The sequence below is a fragment of the Patiria miniata genome, unplaced genomic scaffold (genome assembly GCF_015706575.1).
Source record: "Patiria miniata isolate m_02_andy unplaced genomic scaffold, ASM1570657v1 HiC_scaffold_22, whole genome shotgun sequence".
NCBI classification, from domain to species: domain Eukaryota; kingdom Metazoa; phylum Echinodermata; class Asteroidea; order Valvatida; family Asterinidae; genus Patiria; species Patiria miniata.
Window position 1 is genome coordinate 5,842,267 of NW_024037061.1, and position 24,373 is coordinate 5,866,639.

The 24,373-nt window shown below is 39.8% G+C and overlaps 1 protein-coding gene across 1 annotated transcript in view; it reads right to left on the reverse strand.

Annotated features, from left to right (window-relative positions):
* Nucleotides 1-1,240: 1,240 nt before the first annotated feature.
* Nucleotides 1,241-24,373, reverse strand: part of LOC119730827 (tyrosine--tRNA ligase, cytoplasmic-like) — a 34,992-nt gene continuing 11,859 nt past the window's right edge. Inside the window, exons 2-13 of the mRNA XM_038203879.1 lie at nucleotides 13,777-13,841; nucleotides 13,062-13,211; nucleotides 11,878-12,053; nucleotides 11,627-11,672; nucleotides 10,628-10,885; nucleotides 9,499-9,637; nucleotides 8,640-8,725; nucleotides 8,171-8,306; nucleotides 7,118-7,218; nucleotides 6,276-6,469; nucleotides 4,990-5,128; nucleotides 1,241-3,599 (exon numbers count right to left, since the gene is read on the reverse strand). Coding sequence (XP_038059807.1) covers nucleotides 3,492-3,599; nucleotides 4,990-5,128; nucleotides 6,276-6,469; nucleotides 7,118-7,218; nucleotides 8,171-8,306; nucleotides 8,640-8,725; nucleotides 9,499-9,637; nucleotides 10,628-10,885; nucleotides 11,627-11,672; nucleotides 11,878-12,053; nucleotides 13,062-13,211; nucleotides 13,777-13,841 — 1,598 coding nt within the window. The 3' untranslated portion in view covers nucleotides 1,241-3,491. The remainder of the gene's footprint in view (nucleotides 3,600-4,989; nucleotides 5,129-6,275; nucleotides 6,470-7,117; nucleotides 7,219-8,170; nucleotides 8,307-8,639; nucleotides 8,726-9,498; nucleotides 9,638-10,627; nucleotides 10,886-11,626; nucleotides 11,673-11,877; nucleotides 12,054-13,061; nucleotides 13,212-13,776; nucleotides 13,842-24,373) is intronic.

A 24,373-nucleotide genomic window follows, 5' to 3' on the forward strand; every position in this document is an offset into this window, starting at 1 on the left:
CTCGACCGATGCGGGACCGATGCGCTGCGTATTTATAACTTATGACCTGCGTAACAGCATACGCAGCGTAGTTTTGTGCATGCCCAAAACTATCCGGCATACTGGGCCGTACCATGCATATGCCTGCGTACATAAAACTTACACAAAACGATAGAGATGCATATGAGGTGCGTATTGTGCGTACGACTGCATATGAAAAAAATGCAATGCGCAACTCACAAGGAATTAAGATACACAGAAGTGTGACAGGGCCCTATGGTACCTTGTGTACACTACATTCCGTGGTCTATCACACCAACTGCTCTAAGATTTGAAACCCACAGCAAACGGCTCAATTATGTCAGTTTTAAAGATATAGTCCATCATTTGAAATGTGTGCATTTTGTTTGTTTGAAGCAACAAAAGTGTTCAAAATCTAATGAAGGATACTGAACAACTAACCTGATGAAGTTTCAGCTCAGCTTCAGCTGTATATTCTGAGAAAAACAGCATTCTAGGTTCTCAATTTCAAATCAAAAGTTGCTGAATCCTCAGTGTTTTGAATTCAGCGTCCGAGACGCGTTCTCACTGAGCCGATTGCAGCTATACGCGATGTCGCGCACTGATCCGACGAATTATAGCAACCGAGGGTGCGAGTGCGTCGTGCCAATGCTTGCACACGCTTAGCCGAATAACAAAACGAACTACCAATTTAAATTTTAAGACGCACCGTTGGAAAGGCCTCCTTTTGTTGATTACTTCGAAATGACAGCTTGCCAGAAAGAATAATTTCACAGGGAGTTTAGTCCCCTTACTATCTTTCAACCAAGTATGTTTTTCAACAATAATTACGCCAGTTACTTTTCGGATGGCTACAAATGATGGACTATAGCTTTAATGCAGATTGGTTTAAAACTAATTTACACTTAACAAAATTAGAGAGATGTAAGCGACTGTTCTGCCTGTCATCAACCGATGGGGACAAGAACAATCTGTGGCCAGTGTATAAGTACCCCCTAAGCATTAAGACCAAAGATCTAGAACACTTGGGTTGCCACAACTGCACTATTCCTGTGCAAGGCTCCAATTGCAACTTCACTATGGATTTGTGCATTCACATGTATGTTGGTGGTCTTACATATTGTTGTACACATTAACCAGTATGCGCAATCGTGTATGCACCATGACCTCCAAAGAGCGGTTCTCATCCCAACATACTGTTTCTGCAAAAATTTGTAGTGAATCCAGTTTAAGATACATGTACATTCAAAGCAAGATGTCTTTGCTCAAGTTATTTAAAGTTTTATTCATAAAAGACAAATATATGTGATACAACACATTTCAAATAAATGGCATTATCCCATTGAATAAAATGACGACATAGATATGTCTCGTGTAATATTTTATGAGTTTTACAGTGCACCGCCACAATGTCTGTTATAACCCCGATTACACGTCTGTACATGTATCTGTTTTCCCTTAAACACGATTTGTCAAGTCAGAAGCCGAACAAAAATAAAATGTTCTGATATTTCTTGTAGTATTACTCTTTTTGCAGAAGTGAATATTTCTGCTTGCCTTTCACAATTTCCTTATAAGATGCTTTCATTCGTTTAGATATTGGTAATTATCTTCAAGTAAACTTGAATCCTAGATCCTGATTGGTCGATCCATGGCAACAAGCTGTGCTAACAAAGCACGGCCTTGGTCCATACCGCACTCCACATATTGTGCTTTTGTTATATGCGTGCGCCATTCCGTACAACGTGCACATGTAAGTTCATGTACAGCTTGCGTGTTCCATTTTTACTGAGCGTCAAATTTGCTTGAAGATAAATTCATTATCACGCTCCCACTTGTGGAACACGGACAATGTAGCGCATCCGTGTCCCACATACCACTCGGCGACGTACTACATTATTCCGTGTACCACTATATATAATATTTTATGTGAGTAAAGTACCCCTCTCACAAGAAGACTGCTTTTTAGTGACTGTAAATTGTGACAGAGAAAGAGCTAAATGTTTATAAGGATTGCACTAACATATCATTTACCAGTTTTGAAGCGGGACATTTTGATGACCTTTGGAAGTGTTAATATAATGTGTTTTCCAAAATTTTAGTGAAAATGTCAATCACCAAGAAAGTAGACATTTATTTCTTCATTATGAAAACCTTAAATTTTGCCCCTCACTTTCAAGCTTCAGAACTAGCAAACAATCCAATTTTTTGTATGGTTAATTGCCTTCTTTTTCTGTTTGACACCTCTGTATTCACCCTAAGAAAATGGCAGCTACTATCAAGGCAATATCTCAAAAAAGGCTTGGCCCAAGTTTCTCTTAACTTTATTGCCACATTGAAAACGTACGAACAAGTGTGTATTGTTACAAATCCACTTGATCTTCTAATCCTTTAGACTATTGGAGCATCCCTCATGTCCCTCCTGGCACAAGCATTTTTAGGAATGCTTGCTACAGTGGCTATGCACGGGTAAATACCTAATAAGGTCCGACCACAATTTAGTTTGTCCTGTCAGTGTCCATGTACACCCATCATGTGTGATTTATAATAACACAGCGTTGGGCCAGCATCTTCCAGACGCATGCTACCCACCTGCGTGCTCCTCATTGCTGGATCATGGCTGAAGCTGACAGTGCTGCTTAATATACTGAAAATTTTGATACACCTTGCCGATTTTCTTTTTTATCCCAGTTAAGTAGAACATGGTCATGGGGGTTCAGTAATAAGTTACTGCATGGTATTTAAGTAGAGCATGCACTGGATTCACAGCAAGTATGGCACGCATACAGTTCTCTATTATAGTGACCTGTCATATCAGGCACTGATCTCAATATGTGACTATAACAAATGTTACATCAAGTATGGCATGCATACAGGTTCTCTATTATAGTGCTGGTCAGCTAGTGCACTATATTCTCTCAGATGTGTGACCCATTTCAACACCCTGTGGAGGCTATCAAAGCTGATCATCACACAGACTAACATGACTGTGATGGATTGTGACGAGCTATGGAAAATATTGACTGGTATTATTGGGTCACTACAGCATGTCCATGACCCCATGGGCCTATTAGTGACCATGACAGGGTTTTGTTTTCTCTCAACCTTCTGCAAACCATGGGAAATAAGACCCTCTGGTGGTCACTCACAGTCCTACGGAGTGAATAGTTGTGCATTAGTGACGGAATAATGCCAGTCCATATGGGCATAATATTCTCTTATATTCTAAAATAGTACAATTTCCCTGTTACCATGTACTTGTTTGCTAACGGAATAAAATTCCCAAGAATGGTCTTTAACTTTTCATCCAAAGAACAGGACAGCATTACTATTTCTTCTGAACTAAATTCATAGTTTTAACAACTCTTTTTTTTTGTAAGTAGAACCCACTTTCATGTTAAGTGGACATATTTAACCGTTTGACAGCCATAATTAAATTACAATGTTTTTATCACTTAAAATATATTTATTTGACAAGTCATAAGGTTATTCTAGCGTATAGTAGCATCTTGCAGTGTACATGTGACTTTTCCCAGCTCCGTCATGAATGCACAGTCCTTCCACTGAGCCACATTGTCAGAAGAGGTCTTGAGATCAACCTATAATATCAGGGGAGAAAACGTGATTCATTACACTCAACCAGTGCTGTAGTGGCATCCATCACAAGTCCTCACAAGTCTCAAGTCAAGTCACAAGCTATTACCGTGAACTATGACAAAAGCATTCCTTTGTTATTGGCCATCCACTGTTCATTTGACTGGCCTTTGGAAGGACTTGTTATTTTCTTGGGAGCGGACTTGAGATGGACATGAGATTGACTTGATTTTAACATTGAACTCCTCATACAATTTGTTTTTTTTGGTTATTTTGTACTAGTAACCCCGGAAATACCTACAGGCTATTGCATCGATATGGACGTCACATACCTCATCCAGATATTCTGTATCTTGATTGGCTGAGAGCAAGTCACATGGCATTCACTATTTTTGCTATCTTGCTGTGCATAGCCAAAAGTAGTATACTGGAATCCGTTGACCAGACTTAGAAGCTTTTGCTGCGGTGGTGTCATGCTCACCCGCAAGCTGCACGCGTTCTTAAAGACGAGGTGCACACGCATTTTGGTATTCCTATTAGTTGAAGGAGCCTGGTGTGCGTGCGTACTACCTGAGCAGAACATGGCTGCCACCAGATTTGTCTATATCCGTAGCAACCAAAGTACTATTGTGCAAATGCATACGGGTGTGTGTGTTGCACGTATTGTTCCCAAGCACTACCGCTACAGAGCTGGATTCAAACATTTCGTGAGGGGGAAGTTTGGAAAAGTGCAAGTTAATTTTCAACTAATTTCGTATTCAAAAAGAAGTAAATTCTAATTGCATTCAGATTAAATTGTTCATTTGTAACTTAAAATCAAACAGAATCTGTGGGAGAGGTGTTATAAAGCAAATACTGACTGCTTTATCTCCTCGTGAAGTAAAAGTTGCCTCCATCGGTGATCCATGGAGCATTATATTTTTCCCGCGACTAGAATGCTTCATGGATCACCTTGGGAGGCTAGTTTTACTACACCACGAGATAAAGCAATCAATATTTGTATACTGAACAAATATGGGGAAAAAGATAAACTAAAAGGTCTTGTATGTTGTCCCCTTTTATTTGATACCACATTTGAGGCTGTGATGCTTGTAGTTCTGAAGATCATATAAATTTCAGCCATGTCCACTTTTGCATGGAATTGCCCCGACATCCTACCTAGGGCCTACTTCATAATGATTTTCATTAGCCCAACCAGAATTTTGAACACTAATTTCCCTGATACCACCGCTAATCTGGCTGGTATAACAGTCAAGTCGAGTCTGTTAAGGGCCAATGTGGCCCATCAGGCCAGCATTTATATATGGCCGCAACATATGGCCAGCAGCTGGATTTGAACCCCTGACCCTCTGATCATGAGACAAAAACCCTCACTTTACTGCCTGTTGGACTAACCTGTATTTTTTCAAAGATTTTCTTCTTAGGTTTGAGCTCCTCGTCTGGCTTGCCTGATTCATAACCTTCAATGAATACACGCTGGCCTGCAACACTGCCCTCTGGTGGGCAAAGAGGCTCAATTTGCTTGGGATCCTCACTGCAAAAGAAAAGTCAATACTGTCCTGTTAACATGGGATAAAATAAGATCTTTGTTTTCAAAGTCTGTTGATTCAACCTGTTATTGCCAACAATGGCCCTCTTTTGCCCTTGGTACTCAAGGAAAGTGTTGGCAGTTTGCACTGGAACAATTGTATTTTATACAAACTTCTAATAATTTTAAAGTTGAACAAGGAAATTGACTGGCGTGGGATCTGAATCTGCGACCTCCGGCTAACCGTTCCGGTGCTGTAGCAAGTGAGCTATCCAGCCCTATGTTGGCGGTTACCCATTTTGTCCATGTCTTTGTTCAAGGGGTGCTAGTGAATTGTTCTTGTGTTTTATGATGGCCGCCTATAGTTTATAATCAGTGAGTGATGATAACTATGGCTGTGAAAAGAAATAGCTCCTGCATGTGAAGCAGTAATGTTATGCTTTCATTTCTAGACTAGTTCCTTCCTAGGGGGGTGCATTGACGGGTAGTACAGGAACCGGGTACCCAACTGAAAAAACATGGGTACCCATTAAAGAAACCCAACGCCAAACATGCACAAATTCAAATCTTGGAAGTTGCTGTTGAGATTGTTTACAAAGGTCCGCACGATAATACTACCGCATCAGCGCATCAATACAGCAAGATACAAGTGTGTACAGTGAGCTTTATAGCTTTACGGTGTAAACTGCAGCTTTGGGGAGCGTCATAAATGTGACATGTTTTGTTTTCCCATGTGGCCTGGTTTTCATTTTGAAAATTCCCCACAAACGACTTCAAAACCTTTCTTTTTCATCGTCTGAGAAGTGACTAAGTAATTGTAAAGTTGGTTACAGGTACCGGATCCCATACTCTGGAACCGGTTCCTGACATACCAGTCGGGCACCCAGTTCCAATGCACAGCCCTATTCCTTTCCTCCTTTTGAACCTACATACAGTGCGCTTCGCCCTAATATTAGGAATATGCATTCTCACAAACAAATGCATGAGCCGTACATGTATGCATGAACCCTCAAAATGTTTCACTCACATTGACTGCAGGGTTTTACATATAGCCCATGTTCAGAGAGATAAAATTGGCCCTAAGTGTCATTATGGAGGAGTGACCGACAGGGCATGATGAGTCAACGAGGTGAAGGATAGACCACCTACTTACCGGCATGCACACATGACCATAGCGTGAGACTCAATGCCTCTCATCTTCTGTGGTTTGAGATTACACAGCATGACTACCATCCTGCCCCTCATGGCTTCTAGAGGAACCACACCAGCTAAGCCACTAATCACTGTGCGAGGTTTCTCCTCACCAACATCAATCTCTTCCAAGTAGAGTGTATCAGCGTCTGGATGCTGAAAAGAGATATCAAGTGAGATGGTTTAAGCTTAAAGTTGCGTTTCTCGTGCTCTTAAACAAATCTATTTTGGGGATGAAACTCAAAAATAGCATGGGGAATGCAATTGTGAATTGTTATAGTGTCTTGGATGCTGTACATGTTATTTCATTGGTCTAGAATGGCAACATGTCCTGTCTATAAAAAAATGACTGTTTATACACCATGTTGCATAAAAATGATCTCCTGTACACCGCATTGCTTATATTGCGTGTGCATGAAGGGTGCATTGTGTGGGGCCGACGCGCCTTGCAACAGAGAACTGCAACCTCTCAATCTCATGTCTGGCAGGAAAGCTCACCAAAAGGTTACACTGCAGTGATTCCATTTATTCCTTGAAAAGGATTTTGAAACCTCTATCTTTTTTACTTATTGGTGCATATAGCACACTCGGTTTTGCTTTGGGTGATATGCGCCCCTCGGGTGTTGAAAACACCATGTCCAATATCACAGCAGTCAACATTTGTTAAATGTTACCATTGAACAGGGCTATTTAAGTCCATGTTTGAAATCACCAATATTTAAGTTTTATATGCAGGGATAAAAATATCACAAACTAAGGATCAAGTTTAGATCCTGACTACTGGATTTCCAATGTCATTCTTACCATCTCAGCAGATAAGACCTTGCCTACTCTAAGATCAAGCCTGGATGGGATGATGTCATCATTAGCGGTAGCTCCTTGGGCTTGCTTCGCTCCTTGTTGCTCTGAAATGACAGGGATAAGATGCAGACAATATCCCCTAAAATAGTCTGAACACTGCCTCCATCTCAAGGTACTGGGAATAGACGGACTAACAAAGCTTTGGTCAACTTTGATACCGAGTTAAATTTGTGTAAGTATTTACACTAGTACATGCACATACTGCACTGCATGAAGCATATATGAACTTACCTGTGAGCCTGGCCAATCAAATTACAAACATCGGCAGCTGATTTTGTAAAACTTCACGCACTTTCTGTAACTCCAATTAGGCCACACTTTTCAGGGTAAGTTGCACAATATTTCATGTTGTGCAACATTCCAGCTTTGACACATTTCAGGAAAGATTTATAATGTGTAAACCTATGACATACTTAACTAATGATGATGTATCTTGCCCAGTCATTTTTTGGGTGGCTTAATTTATGGCGTTTCATACATGTATCAAACGGACTTGTATACTGACTAATCATGATTGGCATGTAACCGGTCACTGCCCAACGTATCATGGTTCGTACCAAAAGTTAACCACTTTGTTTTTGAAGTAAATGATGTGATCTCTTTCCCAGGAAAGACTTTTTGAGAGTTACCCTTATTTTGGAGAAAGTCTGCCATTTTTTTCTTTTTTAAATGGTGGGGAGAGTTGATTCAACGACTACTTTGTGACTGAATTGGAATCACAAAGAAACAACAGTCGTAAAAGCTGTGATAATCCTCGTCCAAAATGTTTCAGTTATTCTTAATGTTGTGCAGCAATGCCAAGTTTCATGAAATTGACTGTAAATTTGTTGCGTAAATCCTACGCATAGTATTAGTGTAAGTTACACATTGCTTTGTGGAATTGGCTGTAGACCTCTACTCTAGTGTTTAAATGAAGGTAGTCCTACTTCTACATGTCCCACTGCTTCAGGTGCTTGCACTGACAACCAATGATTATGGAATATAATCTACACTTACTCTTCTTTGGGGGAGGCGGGTAGGCTTTGCTAGTGAGTTTCTTCAGTTCTGGGGATTCAAAGGCTTTTCTGATGGGTTCCATCAAACGGTTCAATTCTCTCACTACTGCTGCTTTCAGATCACCTGGGTGAACTTCCTGTTACAAACATTTGAAAATGACTAGTTCATCGAAGAGAAGCTCGGACAATCATACTGTAATATAACCAGTAGGTTGACTTCAGTTTGGTACGTCCAACTATTAATGCAAGCCGTGCTCTACCTGTTTAGCGAATGCTAGTAGGTTGACTTCAGTTTGGTACGTCCAACTATTAATGCAAGCCATGCTCTACCTGTTTAGCGAATGCTAGTAGGTTGACTTCAGTTTGGTACGTCCAACTATTAATGCAAGCCATGCTCTACCTGTTTAGCGAATGCTAGTAGGTTGACTTCAGTTTGGTATGTCCAACTATTAATGCAAGCTGTGCTCTACCTGTTTAGCGAATGCTTGTTCCAGTGAATCATAATCAGAGTAGGTCACGCTGCCACCAAACTTCTCATCTCTCTCAATCAGGAACTCTGGGGACAAAAATACACAGAAAGACATCAATATTTCTTCATTTTTTGTCAACTGAAGTACACTAGTAAATGAAGCATGAATAGCCTCATCAGGGTAGGGAGAAAAAACAATTGGGAAATAAGGCAAAGACCAGACTTATCTCTGCCATTATACTTACTGTATCTATTTTTCATTTGAAGCAAGAAAAGTGCTCAAAATCTAAATACTGGTGCTTAACAACTAACCTAATGAAATTTTAGCTTATCGAATGCTGTATATTCTGAGAAAACAATATTTTAGGATCTCGGTTTCAATTCAAAACCAGCCAAGTCATTTTGAATTGCACCTGAAATCAGCATCCAGGACACATTCTCATTCAGGCAATTGCAGCTTTGCGATGTCACGCAATGAACTGATGAATAATAGCAACCGCGCACGCGCGTGTGTCGTATCAATGCTTGCGAGCACTCATTCACGGATTCGCCAAATTACCAACCACCTACTAACGTATAACGGACAGTTGCAAAAATGCGGCACTAAATAGTGCATCTTTGGAAATTACATTCCTTTTTGTTTTCTTCACAATGATAGCATGCGCCAGAAAGAATAATTTCACAGGGAGTTTAGTGCCGTTACTATCTTTTACCAATGTACATGTATTAAGCTTTTCAACAATAATTTTGTCAGTAACTTTTTGGATAGCGGCAAGTAATTTACTGTAACTATAAATTATTATATTAGCTTTGGGGGGGGGGGGGGGGGGGGAGTTGAGGGTTAAATCCCAAGTTTCTACCTCCGTCTGTCAATGGCAGAAGAACGTGCTTGACAAAAGCCAATACGCCATTGGATTCAATGTTTCCTGGTTCACAGAATGCCTTCTTCAGCTTTTTCTTCAATGACTCCGGCGAGTCTAGCAAATCTATTTTTGAATCCTGTAAAAAGAAGAAAATTTATTCACAATATGGAAGCTAATTAATACTACATGTGAGACCATCAGACTCCTTTTTCAAGTTCTTGGAATTTTTGGAATACCAACATAACATCTACATACTTTAATTCCTACTGTACTTTTTCATATTTCAGAGTCCATTTCAGAAAAAGACTCAACTACAAGACTGGTTTTCCATCTCCCATGCAGCTAGTACAGTCAGTGTGTTTATGAGACATGACAAACTTGACTGAGATGATCATTTAGTGTACTGCTCCTATTTACAGGCATGCAACTGAGAATTGAGAAAACAAGGAAATTCCAAACCACACAAGACTTTTCACAGTATATTTCTATTTGTAATGTCATTCATGAGAAGTAAAAAACAAGGAAATCAGCGGATCCCAGGAAAAGTTGCATGCCTGTATTTAGCACGGTTAACATGATAGTGTGGTGTCACAATCAAACAAGACTATGGCTCCGTGCACAAGTACCCCCTCAACGTTTACCAAGGGAGAGATGAGGGAGACCACTGGGAGACATTCCAATGCATTGCTGACGATGCCTGCCAGCCGCGCAAAGAAGCTATGGATTTGTGCACGCTCAAAATAACTACTTCCAGCCACATGCATATGAATAAGTAATCACAAGCAATCTGTGCCTCCCACTGCATGGGACTCTTAAAAGTGGTGACAGAGCCCCATCTATTTTGCATGCATGGAGTCCATTACAGAATGAATTAAAGGGAATATACATTTGCTTTTGCTGTGATTTTCTGAAATGGAAATTTCGCTAATTTTGATGTGATTAAAAAAATTGCTATCAGCGACATCAATATCTAAATAATATCGAGTAATCAAGTAATATCGATATAGACAGTGCTTAGAATGGATACAGTTCTCAGAGAAAGAGACATTCCAAAACAAAAAAACGATTAATGAATTTGAAAGTTCTCTGTTCAGTTTACAATACAGTTCCTATAAGCATTGCTGACCTCTTCAGATGAGCTCATCTTAGTGCCAGTCAGACCTGGGACCATTGGGTTCATTAAATGAATCCTCTTGGCAAATCCCAATGCTGGCAAAGCCTTCTCAGCGAAGGTAAAGATCTTGCGTTGGTCTACCCCTCCAAACTGGCAGTCTACTTTCAGGTATTCCTCATCTAGAGCTTGCAATCCTGGGTACAGGAGACCACTCAGTAACGGATGCTCAACTTGCTTGACAACCTCTGCTCCTGCTTTCCTGACATCGTGCTGCAAATCAAACGGTTCACATCTTACCATGAGCATGTCTGAATTATCATGATACCAGGCCTTTACACTGTCCTGGGAACCCACAGAAGTGATTGAAATGGTCTGGCGCTTCCACTACCCAAAACTTACTTTGTGAATTCTGAGCCAACAATTCTTACAAACTACCCGAAGCAAATTCTCTTCAGTATAAAAAAATCCAGTTTTTTAAAGTTTATTACTGTTACTTTTGGGAGAGGGGCGGGGTAGTCTCACTCTCTTGCACAGCAATTTACATCATTTTATTCCTTGAGTGGGAAACACTCCTTTGAGTATTTGGTAAGTGAATATGTGGTATAGTTTCTGTTGTTCTCAACTTTTTAGGCTACAGTCCATCATTTGCAGCTATCCAAAAAGAAACTGACATAATTATTGTTGAAAAACATACTTGGTTGAAAGATAGTAAGGGAACTAAACTCCCTGTGAAATTATTCTTTATGGCATGCTGTCATTTTGGAGAAATCAACCAAAGAAAGCCTTTCCAACGATGCGTCTACATTGTAAAGACACATCGTTTGAAAGTTCAGTTAGCAGTTAATTTTTTTAATATTATTTGGCAAAGCGTGCTAACATGTCAAATACATGTACAGTATATAAATAAAAGTTGTTTTGGTACATACTTCAAATAATGCTTGACAGTTTGACTCAAATAAAGCATTTTATTTGAAACAAATCAACAAGTACACAAAGCTATATTCAGCATACCTGTGTAACAACTGAAGACATCCTATACACATCCAGGGTGTACTCCCTACAAATGAGAAAAACGCAAGCACAGAACATTGATATCGGATTCTTAATCAGTCTTCAATTCTTCAACTTGAATTCAATCCATCAATTCACAAGTTATACAACTCTCGTAGACATAGACATGACAATGAACCAGTGTATCAAGAAAAGCCTAAATGAAAAACATGCAAGCCCAAACCATGACGTTTATTTGACTGTTTCCTAACCTGCTTAGCTGGTAGTCTGTCCCTCGTACAAATTTCAACTTTTCCAGTGGTACACCAATGGATGTAAGCATTGCCTTGATGATATGCTCATAATACTGCGTACGAAGACTCAGCAATTCCCAGGGTGCCTTCATGTTATCCAGATAGGCATGCAAGTCAGCGAAGAGGATAGTTACCTGTTGGAAAACAACACAAGGATATACAGATACTCTGGATGTTAAGTTTATTTCCTTTTGATCAGCTTCAACATTCTGTCACTGGCAGTCAGATTTTCCAGGAATACTCTATGGGCTCTGTGCACAAGTACCCACTCAACACTGCCGACAGCGTATGATGCTCACGCGAAGACACTATTGCTTTGTGCACATTCAGAGTCAAATAAGTGGTGCATACTTCACGCTATCGGCGTGGGAACCAGTACATGCAAGCAGTGTGTCCCGTCCATGGTGCTCTCAAAAGTGCTTAAAAAAGCACCCTCTCTTGTTCGCATACAGAGTCCATATGTGGTGCGATCAAGCTAAATGAGTCGTTTGTCGGGAATTCTTATTTGGAGATACGGGCCAAAATAGGGCCACTTCATCACATCACTTCGTCATATCTCTAGGTGTTCCTACTTCCATAATTTTTGAACTAAAGATGGTATCAGCATGCGGTTTTCACAGCAGTAACGCTGAGATTGTGCTCTTTTCAAATCTGTAATATAAAAATGTTTGACCAGTGTCGACAAACGGCTCATGTAGCTTGATCGCATCACATATGTTCATTTCATTTGATTTTCTTCGACCAGCTTTCACGTATTGTGACTGGCAGTCAAATTCCCCACGTACATGTATTTCATCAAACAAGTTCCTTGTAGGCATGTTACTAAGTGTATGTATGTACTTTCAGTTGGATCCTGCTGGACTCAGCTAGTTTAAAACTTTCCTGCTCTGGCATCTAGAATTCTTCAGGCTATTTACAGTAAGACTGAGTCAGGTCATTAAGGCAGAAGTTGATGGCGAAAACTGAATGCAGTTCATGAATAAAAGCCGAGACGCAACGACATCACACTTAAAATACATGTGTACTTTCCGATGGGAGCCAGGTAGGAACGAGAGCCAAGCTTTTATTATAAAGCTCACATGTTAAGCGAGGAATCATTGGCTAGGGTTTATTCTCTACAAACTCTAGGAGACATATTTCACCTTGCATCCTGCTCTCAAGAAGTCAGCTACCTTACTCATTGGCACAAAGTAAGCTACATGAGGCTTGCCTGTCGTTGCTGTACCCCAATAGATAGATACATCCTTGCCATCAGTTAGCAACTGCTTCAATTTCTCTTCTCCAAGAACCTCCTGCAAAAACATGCATGTATAGGTGAAAGAGGACATAATAGATGCCACAACACATACAAACATAAACGTATTCCATCATTTATTCACTGCAATATATACTTTCCAATGACGACATACATGTGATGTGGGATATGACGTTTTGAACACCGGAGGGGCACCACAGCACCAAGGGTGTTCAAAACTCATATCATCTCAGCAGTCAACAATTGTTTTGTTATACCTCTGTCTTGGATTCTATGGATTTTGATGTAAAAATCACGAAAACAAACACGGCAACTCTGATGGAAACAGCTGATCGTCTGCTAGTTTGCTGCTCCCACTCATGTGTGAAAACATGGTGAAAATAGCGTGGGTACCAACATGACCAAGGATATAAGTGTTGCACACCGTACGTACCGAACGTACAAATCATAGCACACTCCCTATCACCTATACGTTATATCCAACAGGGAGTGTGCCATTACATTTTATTAACTTGACACATGATCGTTCTAGACCAATGAAAATACAGTATTCAAGACAGAGGTATAACAATGCTGTATATAACATGTTGAGTCTACTGTACCTGTAGATTTCTTGTTATCAAATGAAGTCTTTCATCAACGCTCTTTGCTTCTGTAGCCATGGCAACTATTCAAGATACAAAACGGAAAAAAAATATTCATCATATTCATGTTAATTCAGGATAACTTGGGAGGGTACATACATGTACATGTAGACTGTATATATTTTGTGTGCGTGTATGTTCAAATGTCGGGGGTACTGGCATATAAAATAAAAGGTTAGACCCACCAAAGGATCCCATATGATCTAATGAACCGATGGCTTTACGATTGTCCAATAGCCCCAGCCATGCCAGCAGGCAGTAGTGTAGATCTACCAGTCATGCCCAACACATTCCTCCTGATGCAACACACCATTTTCGTTTACAAAGGTTTTTTTCCATCGTTTTACCACTTAACGTTCCCTTAAAAAGTCAAACTCCTCCCCTTTATCCATGACACTCCTACATATGTATTTAGTTTAAGCTGGTAATGTTACATTATTACGCAAAATCGATGGATTTATACTTTCTCTACGTTCACTTACAGTTGAATGATCAGTGGATCCTGTAGGACACCTATCAGTCACAGACTTTTACCTCCCCTTTTTCGCAAGGCAATGTATATTTGACCATGAAAAGCCACTCAAACTGAACATGCAAAGTGAATGTTTTGGAGGCTTAAAAATGTTGCAGTGGCTATTGTTACGGCAGTCGACTGTCTGGTTCCCTGACCTAATAGTATTCAATGTCAGGATCCAGACTATCAACCGAATGGTTCTCGGACTTTATTTTCCAAAACTCAAAACCACGGATTACGAAGAAGAAAATGAAATCTGCCTTAAACTTAAGTGGTCCGCGGATTTTTTTTCGCAATATTTTGCATTAAACAACAATGTACTTAACTGTTTTGACATGTTTCTGTAAGCAAAACATCATTAATTTACAAGTTACATTAATGTTGCAAGGAACAGAAATCTTGATAAATGCATTTTGTGTTTTCACGAATAGCCACATACATTTTGGCCCTTTGAACGTATACAAAACCCATTGCAAGTGTGGCAGGGCCAAATTTATCTTGTATATTTTTCATGTATGTACTGTATAGTGTACCAGTATATGAGTAGCTCCCCTCAGAACAAAAATAAATCATTTTAGTTTTACTTAAGATTCCCCCCCCCCCACTTTCTTGGTAGTGTGTCCCCCATTTGTTTACCTTAGCCCACATGTTTCCCCTATATAAGCTGCCACATGGTCATAAGCCACTTTTAGTTCAACCAGCAGACCAACAGAGACAACTTCATAGTATATACATTGTACATGTACACCGGTATTTTATGTTCCTCCTGACTGGAGAGCCTGTCCTGTTTGAGCTCTGTCTGCTCGAGTCATTCGACTTTATTCCTGCTTGAGTGTCTTTAAAGATCCACTATTCACCCTGTGTTGGTTTTATGGTTTAAGTTTTTGGTCTTCATCTTTAGTTTTGATTTTATGGTATCTGTTATTGGTCTTTGATTTGATTTTCTTGTAAATAAATTCTTTTTGTCTTTTTTTTTTGTTCGAAATCTAGAATTGTGTCTCTTGCCCCTATTAATTCAATCTCCTCGCAACTTTTCCCTTCAAAGAACCCGAGTTTAGTTTAGTTGTAGTAGTTTAAGCGCGAATTCCCCATAGTGTGTCTATTTTCATGGTTACACACGGAAATACGTAAAAGTAGGTTAAATGAGATTTCCATCTTCACGAAGAGCCACATATCTTTGTTACATTGTCAGCTGCGTGCGCGTACTCACGCGCGCCTATGGAAATACACGTTGAACAGAAAGGGCCAATATGTCGAAAACCTGAATTTGTGTTTTTACGAAGAGCCACTATTAATTTTCACCAATTAACTGCCGTATTAAGTCTTATTACTGGGTTCATATAAAAATTCAGCTCTCATAGAATCATGCGATGGTTTCCTTGCTGCACAAAGTTGTTGCAAAGTAGTATTTCTTGCAGGTTTAAAATATGAGAAACTTCTTTTGCGATTATCTCGAGAACACTTTTCTTCAGAATCAACATAATATATATAGTATGTGGCTGTTCCTGAAAACGGTGACGATATGTCTTTGTCTTTTATTTGTATGTTTCATTTTGATCAAAATAGTGTTGAGTGAACACAAAAAATTGATGTATAAAGTGATGCAACTGCTCTTTATTTCTGTAGAATACAGATTTAGCTACAAACGTTGGGTGGGATTTTAATATTCAGTAAGATAGAATGGTAAAAGCAACAGTACGTACTTGATCAAATCATTTCTAACGAATGTAAAATTACAGTTAAAAAAAAAGAAGACAACTTCAGAAGAAAAAAACCCAAAGCGGGCATCGGCAGAAGCGCAACTGGATGAACCCACTGCTGCTGAAATTGCAGAAGCCATCTTGTTTAAGGCAGGGTTTTCTTGCCCTTTCAGTGCGTCGAAGACAGGAACACAGGTTGATGATACGATAACCCATTGCATTTTGCGTCCGTTTTCTTCTTGACCTGTGCTTTCATGTTGGCAACCGTCTTCAGTATTTTTTGTCATCCACATTTTTCCCGGTGTTTGTAGCCATTGTTGCTTTGGCATCCTGAAAAGCCCTCCTTTTTTTCCCTTGCTACTTGGTAGTTGAGATTTGTCTAAAGCCCCTGTCACACTTTTGCGTATCCCAATTCCTTATGAGTTCCTTATCAAAAAATTTCAATACGCAGCCGTACGATCAAAAACGTTGAAATTTTTTGATTACTTTGACTTATGTGCGACGCACATCTAGCGAACAAGTAACGAATTCAGCGCATCCACTGCGTATGAGTTGCGTATGCAGTGCGCAAGTTCGCTATCTGTGCGTTTCTCATAAGTTACAAATAAGTACAATGCGCTGCCCGCTCGCAGGATGAGCGGTACTAATTCGTGCAATACATCGGCATTCGATATGAGTTCATTCAGCGTGCGTTGTATCTGCACTGCAAGTACGCTATGTATACGTCCATTATAGGAGGTCAGCGTATTACCGCGTATGAACGGCTTATCCCCCATGAACACATAGCGTACTTGTACCGCGCTCGACTGATGCGGGACCGATGTGCTGCGTATTTATAACTTATGACCTGCGTAACAGCGTACGCAGCGTAGTTTTGTGCATGCCCAAAACTATCCAGCGTACTGGGCCGTACCATGCGTATGCCTGCGTACATAAAACTTACACAAAACGATAGAGATGCATATGAGGTGCGTATTGTGCGTACGACTACGTATGAAAAAAATGTCAATGCGCAACTCATAAGGAATTAGGATACGCAGAAGTGTGACAGGGCCCTAATAGCACAGGGTGTTTTTGGATAATTTTGACCAAAACTGCACTCATTTGTTGATCACTTTTGACAACAGTTTGATCATGCAGCATTTTGGAAATTGTGTGGGTAAAGCTGCTTCTATAAAAAAAAAAAATAGGGTTTAATCACAATTTTGAGAACAAATCCTCTGATTGTCTTAAAGCATAGTATCATCCACCCTGATCACAGAATGGCCAGTCTTAAGTTTCGCTAGATAAGACATTTAAGACAAAGGCCCACTGGCGCCATGCATGCCAATTGTGGCCAATTTTGCATATTTAATCAAAATTCTGAGAACAAGAACAAAACCAGTATCATTTGATAGCTTGGAACTTGTAGATTATGGAAATATAACTTAAGAGCAATTTTCGATCAGACTAATTAACTTAAGAGCGGCCCGAATAGCGCGGAGGGTGGGCGTGGTCATCACTCCCTCTTTTTCCTTTTCGCTGATACCGTTGCAACGCTTTAATACAATCAGGGAATTTGATATCCAGCTCTCAGTCTAAAAGCCAAAGGTTATTAATACGTTTTTAAGTAATTGCTTTTGCTTAAAGTTCTGCTTGATGAACTTTTGCTTTTGCTCGGTGCCTCTGCTTATTAGCAATTACTAGTCTTTATGTATTCGGCCCATTGTGTATAGCCAAAGAGTTAAAACTGTTGAGATCCTGAATCCATCAAATTCCCAAACTGCTCAATATGGAGGTATCCTGAATCCATCAAACTCTGCAGTACCGCTAGGCTTACTGTCCCAATCCATCAAAATCTCCCAATTTTTCCAATATGGAGGTATCCTGAATCCGTCAAAATCCTCCACAACAGGGGTGTGGATTTTGATGGATTCAGGTGCATGTACCGTACATTAGGGTTAAAAGTCTGAACACAGAAAGGTTGCAAAAACCGTTGCATACACTAAATTTACAGGGAAAATGATGAAAACCCCTGTTTGTATACACTCTACAATGTACATGTATATGATGCAGCAATAATTGTTGCCTAGCTACCCGTATACATATTTCAAATAGTGTCTAACCCTAACTCCCTATATATAGCATGATTTACTAGGAACCATACCCGTCCTGGAAATTCCAACATCATATCATTGCGTCAATGCAAAAAAGTCGTACCTCCTAAAATGGCATGAACGCAAAATGCGAGTTTTTAATTGTCAAAAGGTTGTACATGTATCTCGCTAAAATAACCCAGATGTACACGTAAAGTCAATGGACATCGAGATACGACATTGTTGCACAGAGCGTGTTCACGCAAGATATATATGTTTGTTTACAGAATGGAGTTACGACCTTGTTGCACTGATGATATGGGAAACTGCACACACATATTTCTGACTTTGTTTCTGGAGGTGTGCCAACCCAATGTAAAAGACTGTCAGTTTAGGGGTACTGTACCCATCCTGACAGATTCCAACAAAACATGCCATTGGGGTTTGATGGGTTGAGTCCTGTTAATGTAAACCTGCCCAGAATTTAATCTTCGGGCTGAGTGAACTGATCCATAATAAATAAATAAATAAATAAATAAATAAATAATGCCACTTTAGTTAACCAACATGTAGCTGCAAGTACATGGTTAAGCTAAGGATGGCTACCAGGCATGTATACATGTACATGAAACTCAGGTACAAAGTGAAGCCTGCTGGACGCATCCATGTTTATGCACAAACCTATGGAAACCTCGAAATTTTTTTGTATTCTATAGGCACTACTGGTGAGTTATCAAAGCCGATAATGTTGTTTGCCTATGTTGCGTGTTGCATTTAGAGTACATTATTTGAAATTCATCTAATTTCATTATGTTCCACAAACATGCAAAATGTCAAAATGCCTGCGCCCTGGATGGCCTCATAGTATCTGCATGGGGGAATGAGGAGTAAATTGAACAACTAACCTGATGAAGTTTCAGCTCAGCTTCAGCTGGATAATCCGAGAAAAACAGCATTCTAGGATCTCAATTTCAAATCAAAAGTTGCTGAATCATGTTTTGAATTGTTCTGAATTGCAGCTATACGCGATGTCGTGCACTGATCCGATGAATTATAGCAACCGCGCACGCCTGCACATTGTGCCAATGCTTGCGCGCACTGCGCCGAATGACAAAACGAACTACTAATTTAAATTTTCCTACGGTGCGTCTTAAGATGCACCGTTGATTTCTTCAAAATGACAGCTTGCCAGAAAGAATAATTTCACAGGGAGTTTAGTCCACTTACTTCAACCAGTATGTTTTTCAACAATAATACGCCAGTTACTTTTTCGGATGGCTGCAAATTTTCTAAATTGCTATTTTCCTTGCCCCTTTAAAGTTATTCATTTTTGAATGAGACATCAAACGAAAAAAAATCCACCGACGTAGGCCAAATAGGCCTATATATACATTGTAGTTATGGAATTATTTCTTCACAAAATTTGAATTATTGCCTGCCAGACAATAATTCAGCTCTTGCAGGGAGAGTTATCCATGTTTTTTTGGTATGTGCACAAAATTGTAACTTTTTGGTAGACGTCGGTTCAGTTCCCATTCTTTTAGCAGGTTAAAGGGAATGTACAACATTTGCTATTGCTGCAATTTTCAGAAATAAATGGATTTGGAGGATTAGTATGTTATAGCAAATATTGTTAAACTGACTTGTTTCACGTTTTGGGCTTGTATATGCTGGAAAAACCAATAAACCAATCATGTTCTTGTAGTCTGGTTCCCTGACCCCACTTTTAAGATTAAACGGAGAAATGTAAAGACTTTGGGGAATTGTAAGGTCAAAGAATCACTCTAGCAGGCTTGTACCCCCTTCACAGGTGTGTAATCAATTGCAAAGAAAGTGCGGAATAACAAAGTGAAAAGTTAGGAGCAGTTTTGGAAAGAAACACCAGCGTTGGAAAAATACAGTTTTTCTTGAAAATGTCAGCACACCAGGAGCCACAATTTTACAGGATGCTTTAGACTGTCAATCCCTAACAATTCCGTAAGGTATTTCGTGATTATTTGATCATTTCGTTTTTTGATGTTTGCAAATGTTGTATCTTCCCTTTAAAACTACTGCAAAACACTACTGCAGCCCATAATATCGATCACTGCATGCAAATTTTAACCGGCGCACTTTTGTACATAAATACTGTATAGATTACCTACAAGTAAAATGTATGTGAAAACACATGTACATGAAAAGCTGTATGAAGCACACTGCACATTTTGCATGTAAAGGTACTATACAGATCACTCAAATTTAAAGTTTCAAGTTCAAGCACTGTAGATCGATTCACTCTTCTATCTTAAAAACGAAATGATTGATTTTACTGTACAGAAAGAATTTCAGTCACCACTGAATGTTAAAGGCTGCTCTTCATCAAATTTGATTGTTTTAAATCTTCAACTGAATGTTTTATTCTAAAGCAAAATTTTTTTTAAATGTAATTGGTCCAAAATTCTATCTCACTTTCTCACTGGCACATGACTATATAGGTCAAACGGTTTTGGAATTATGGCCAATTAATTAGTCATATGTTTACGAATGGTAATTTTGCTCTGTGTACACAACGTATATGGGAAAATTCAATTTTCACGGCGCATAGCACCGGAAAATTTTTCGCTGCGCGGCAACCCATCGTCTGATTTTTATATTTTTGGTATCAAAAGATGCGCAAGGCTCGAGGCTAAAAAGTCATAACAGCTCGGGTCACGGAATTTTTTTTTTTGAAGGCTATCGCGGAAAAAGTCAAGGGGGAGGCCGGGGGGAGGCCGGGCAGATTCCCCCCCCCCCCCCCCCGGCCCTTTTAAGGTTAATGTGAACCAGAATTGATTCCACAAATGCTGGATTCGCCCAAGCCTAAACATGCTAAATGTGAACTTGTCAACGGAATGCCTGACTGACGAAGTGCAACAAACAGTATTGTAGAATTCCTCAAGCATCCTGTGAAATCATTGCGCCTGGTACGGTGTCTTTTTTAGAAAAGTGGACTTTTGTACATTTTCCAACAATGGTTTGGCCAAACCATCGTTGGAAAAAAAATGATGGAAAACACCAAGAACAAATGAGCACTGTTCTTGTGAGCTTGTGTGACCCTACTTCAGACAAAATGCAGCAGTTTATAGATGCAAGGGAACTGTCGGGTCTGGGAACCAGACTAGCTTGCCTGCACCAAACTGATTGCAAACAAAATGTGGGGTGGGCTACCTATTTAGTCAATTGGGGGCAGTACATGCGACCATCGTAGGAAATTGAAACAAAAATTCCACTTTTCTTGAAAATGAGGGCACACCAGGTGCCATGATTTCACGGGATGCTTGAGACAATTATTCACTTGCAGTCAAGCAAGCTACTTGTCCTTTTATGATTTGTTAGTTTTCTTTTTATGTTTTGAAATGTTGTGCATACAATATACCGGTACTTTTAATATTGCAGACATCTTGTACCGCTCAATGGAGCTTGCCAAAGTTGTGAGAAAGTACTTAAAAACATGTACATTTGTACATGTACGTACATGTACATGTATGCAAGAGTACAAGGTGCTTTGAAAATTCACTGGAACTCATTGAAGGGCAACTGGGTGTGCATTTATGGGTAGTACAGGATCTGGGTACCCTATTGAACAAAAAATATGGGTACCTGGGTACCCATTAAAGAATTAACCCGACCCCAAAAGTGTCAATCTCGGAAGTTGCTGTCCAGATTGTTCATAAAGGTCTGCATGTTAATACTACCCATATTGGTGCACCCATACCTAAGTTACAAATGTATACAGTGAGCTCTTTAGCTTTAAAAACTGCAACTATCACAAGCATCGTAAACGTGGAATATTGCTTTTGTTTTCCAAGTACACGTAGTCTGTTTTTCATTTTGAAATTTCTCTGTCAATGACATTCAATGCTGTTCTTTTTTCATTCTCTGAGAAGTTACTGAATGATTTCTAAAGATGGTAACGGGAACTCGTTTCCCTAATTTGGAACCGGTTCCCGACACTCGGGTACCCGTTCCCGATGCACAGCCCTACAATTTGCCTAACAAGTCACATGCGATAATTGCATCCCCCTTGTGCAACAACCCACGGTCCATTTTAGGGAATACACAAAATAATTCATCTAGCCATCTCAAACTGCATTCAATCAACCACCAACAAATGAACTACAATGCCCCCTGTTACAGGCAATTCATTTCTCAATTAAAATCAATTCCCAGATGCCAACTGTTGCTTAGCAACATAAAATGAGGGTATGTGTGCGTGCAATTACTTACCAGTCCATTTCCTGTCTAACACTGACAATGAAGTGACTTGCTTTATTAAGGCCAAGCACTATAGGCTACATTTATGAGCAAATGAGTGGTATGGTCTGTACAGTGAAGGCAGCTCAAGAACATCTGCATAGAACATACATGTACATGATGTACATGTATGGGTTATTCTATAAATTACGGGTCCAAAGTGGGACATTGCATTAAAGGGCTTGAAAACTTGAAGTTGTTTTAATTATGGCCAATCTTGCTTTTCATAAGATGAGATGTACTGGTATTTACTTCCATCAGGAAGGTCAAGTGCAAGCCTATTCAACAGAAAGGAGATCCTCCCTAACATGCCTAAGGCCACAAAAAAAAATAGTTCTGCTTCCGGTTTCCCTACCTACCCTATTCCGAGAGCCCCTACCCTAATTTTTTTATTGGAAAAATGAGGAAAAAAACACCCAAAACCATCGATTTCTACCTTTTACCTTTGACTACACGCAGACGCCTCCATATGATCATACACACACAAAAAATACTGTAAAATTCACTTACGTCATATGTTCATAAATTCAGCCCCCCCCCCCCAAAAAAAAAAACAGTCACAACTGAGGGATTTCCTTTAATCCTTACCAGCCCCGCAACTCCATCAAAATCTATCCCCATTTGGGTGGATTTGGGGGGACTTAGTCCAGAAGGCCTGGTGTGACTAAATATTGATGGAGTACATGTATGATGGACTTGGGCCTAATGGCCTGACATGCCTGAAGCAGTGCTAGGGGTATCCAGTTGATTTTGCCTAGCTTCCTGTACTGCTATTGTGATAAAAGCCATGTGTAGCAAGTCCAAGGATGTCAACTAGTGCATCAGTGGTGGATTCCATTATGTCATGTACAGTTTTGTATTGGAGTTTGATGGACTTGGTCCAGTTCCTACATGTAGTTAAAGACGCTAGGGAGTTAAAGGTAGAGTCCATCATTTGTAATTTGTGCATTTTGTTCGTTTGAAGCAACAATAGAGTTCAAAATCTAATGAAGGATACTGAGCAACTAACCTGATGAAGTTTCAGCTAAGCTTCAGCTGTACATTCCGAGAAAAACAGCATTCTAAGATCTCAATTTCAAATCAAAAGTTGCTGAATCATGTTTTGAATTGTTTTGAATTGCAACTATACGCAACGTCGCGCACTGATCCGACGAATTATAACAACCGCGCGCGCGTGTGCGTCGTTCGAATACTTGTGCGCGCTGCGCTGAATAACAAAACGAACTACTAATTTAAATTTTCCTACGGTGCTTCTTAAGAATCACCGTTGGAAATGCCTTCTTTCGTTGATTACTTCAAAATGACAGCTTCCCAGAAAGAATAATTTCACAGGGAGTTTAGTCTCCTTACTATCTTTCAACCAAGTTAGTTTTTCAACAATTTTTTACGCCAGTTACTTTTCGGATGGCTGCAAATGATGGACTCTACCTTTAAGCAGGCCATCTCAAGCTCGACCAATTAGTGGGCGTTTGGGGTCACACCCGTCCGTGTCTGGGTTCCTTGCTCTTTGCTTTTTCAATGGTGACGATATTTTCGCGTTGTGAAAAATGGAGGTTGAGGAAACATTAGGCCTATAGGTGTACATCGAATTCTTAAAATATTAACGACAGCACGTTCACGAGATTTTTTTGTAGATGAAGGTTCAATCTTTAATTTGATTACCTCAACATTTGGGAGACTTTCGTCGTTGTCGAAAAAACGGAATTTCATCACGTAATTTTTTAGTCAATTTGTCCGTGAAAAAAAAACGTCAAAATGTATCAAAATCCTTTTTTTTTTTGGAGAAAAAAAAAGACCTTGATAGATGTATGTAATAGGGCTTTAACTACCTAAAACAGCTTTGTTTGTGTGGATCGGTTGTGATCGGTCGTGCTGTTAGTTGTGTGGACGAGAAAATAGAGCGGCTACGCGTGACACGGCAACTGACTGCCTTAGCACGTGCCAAAGGAAGCAATTTGAATGCATATATCTGAAATTGCCAATCAGCGGAATGA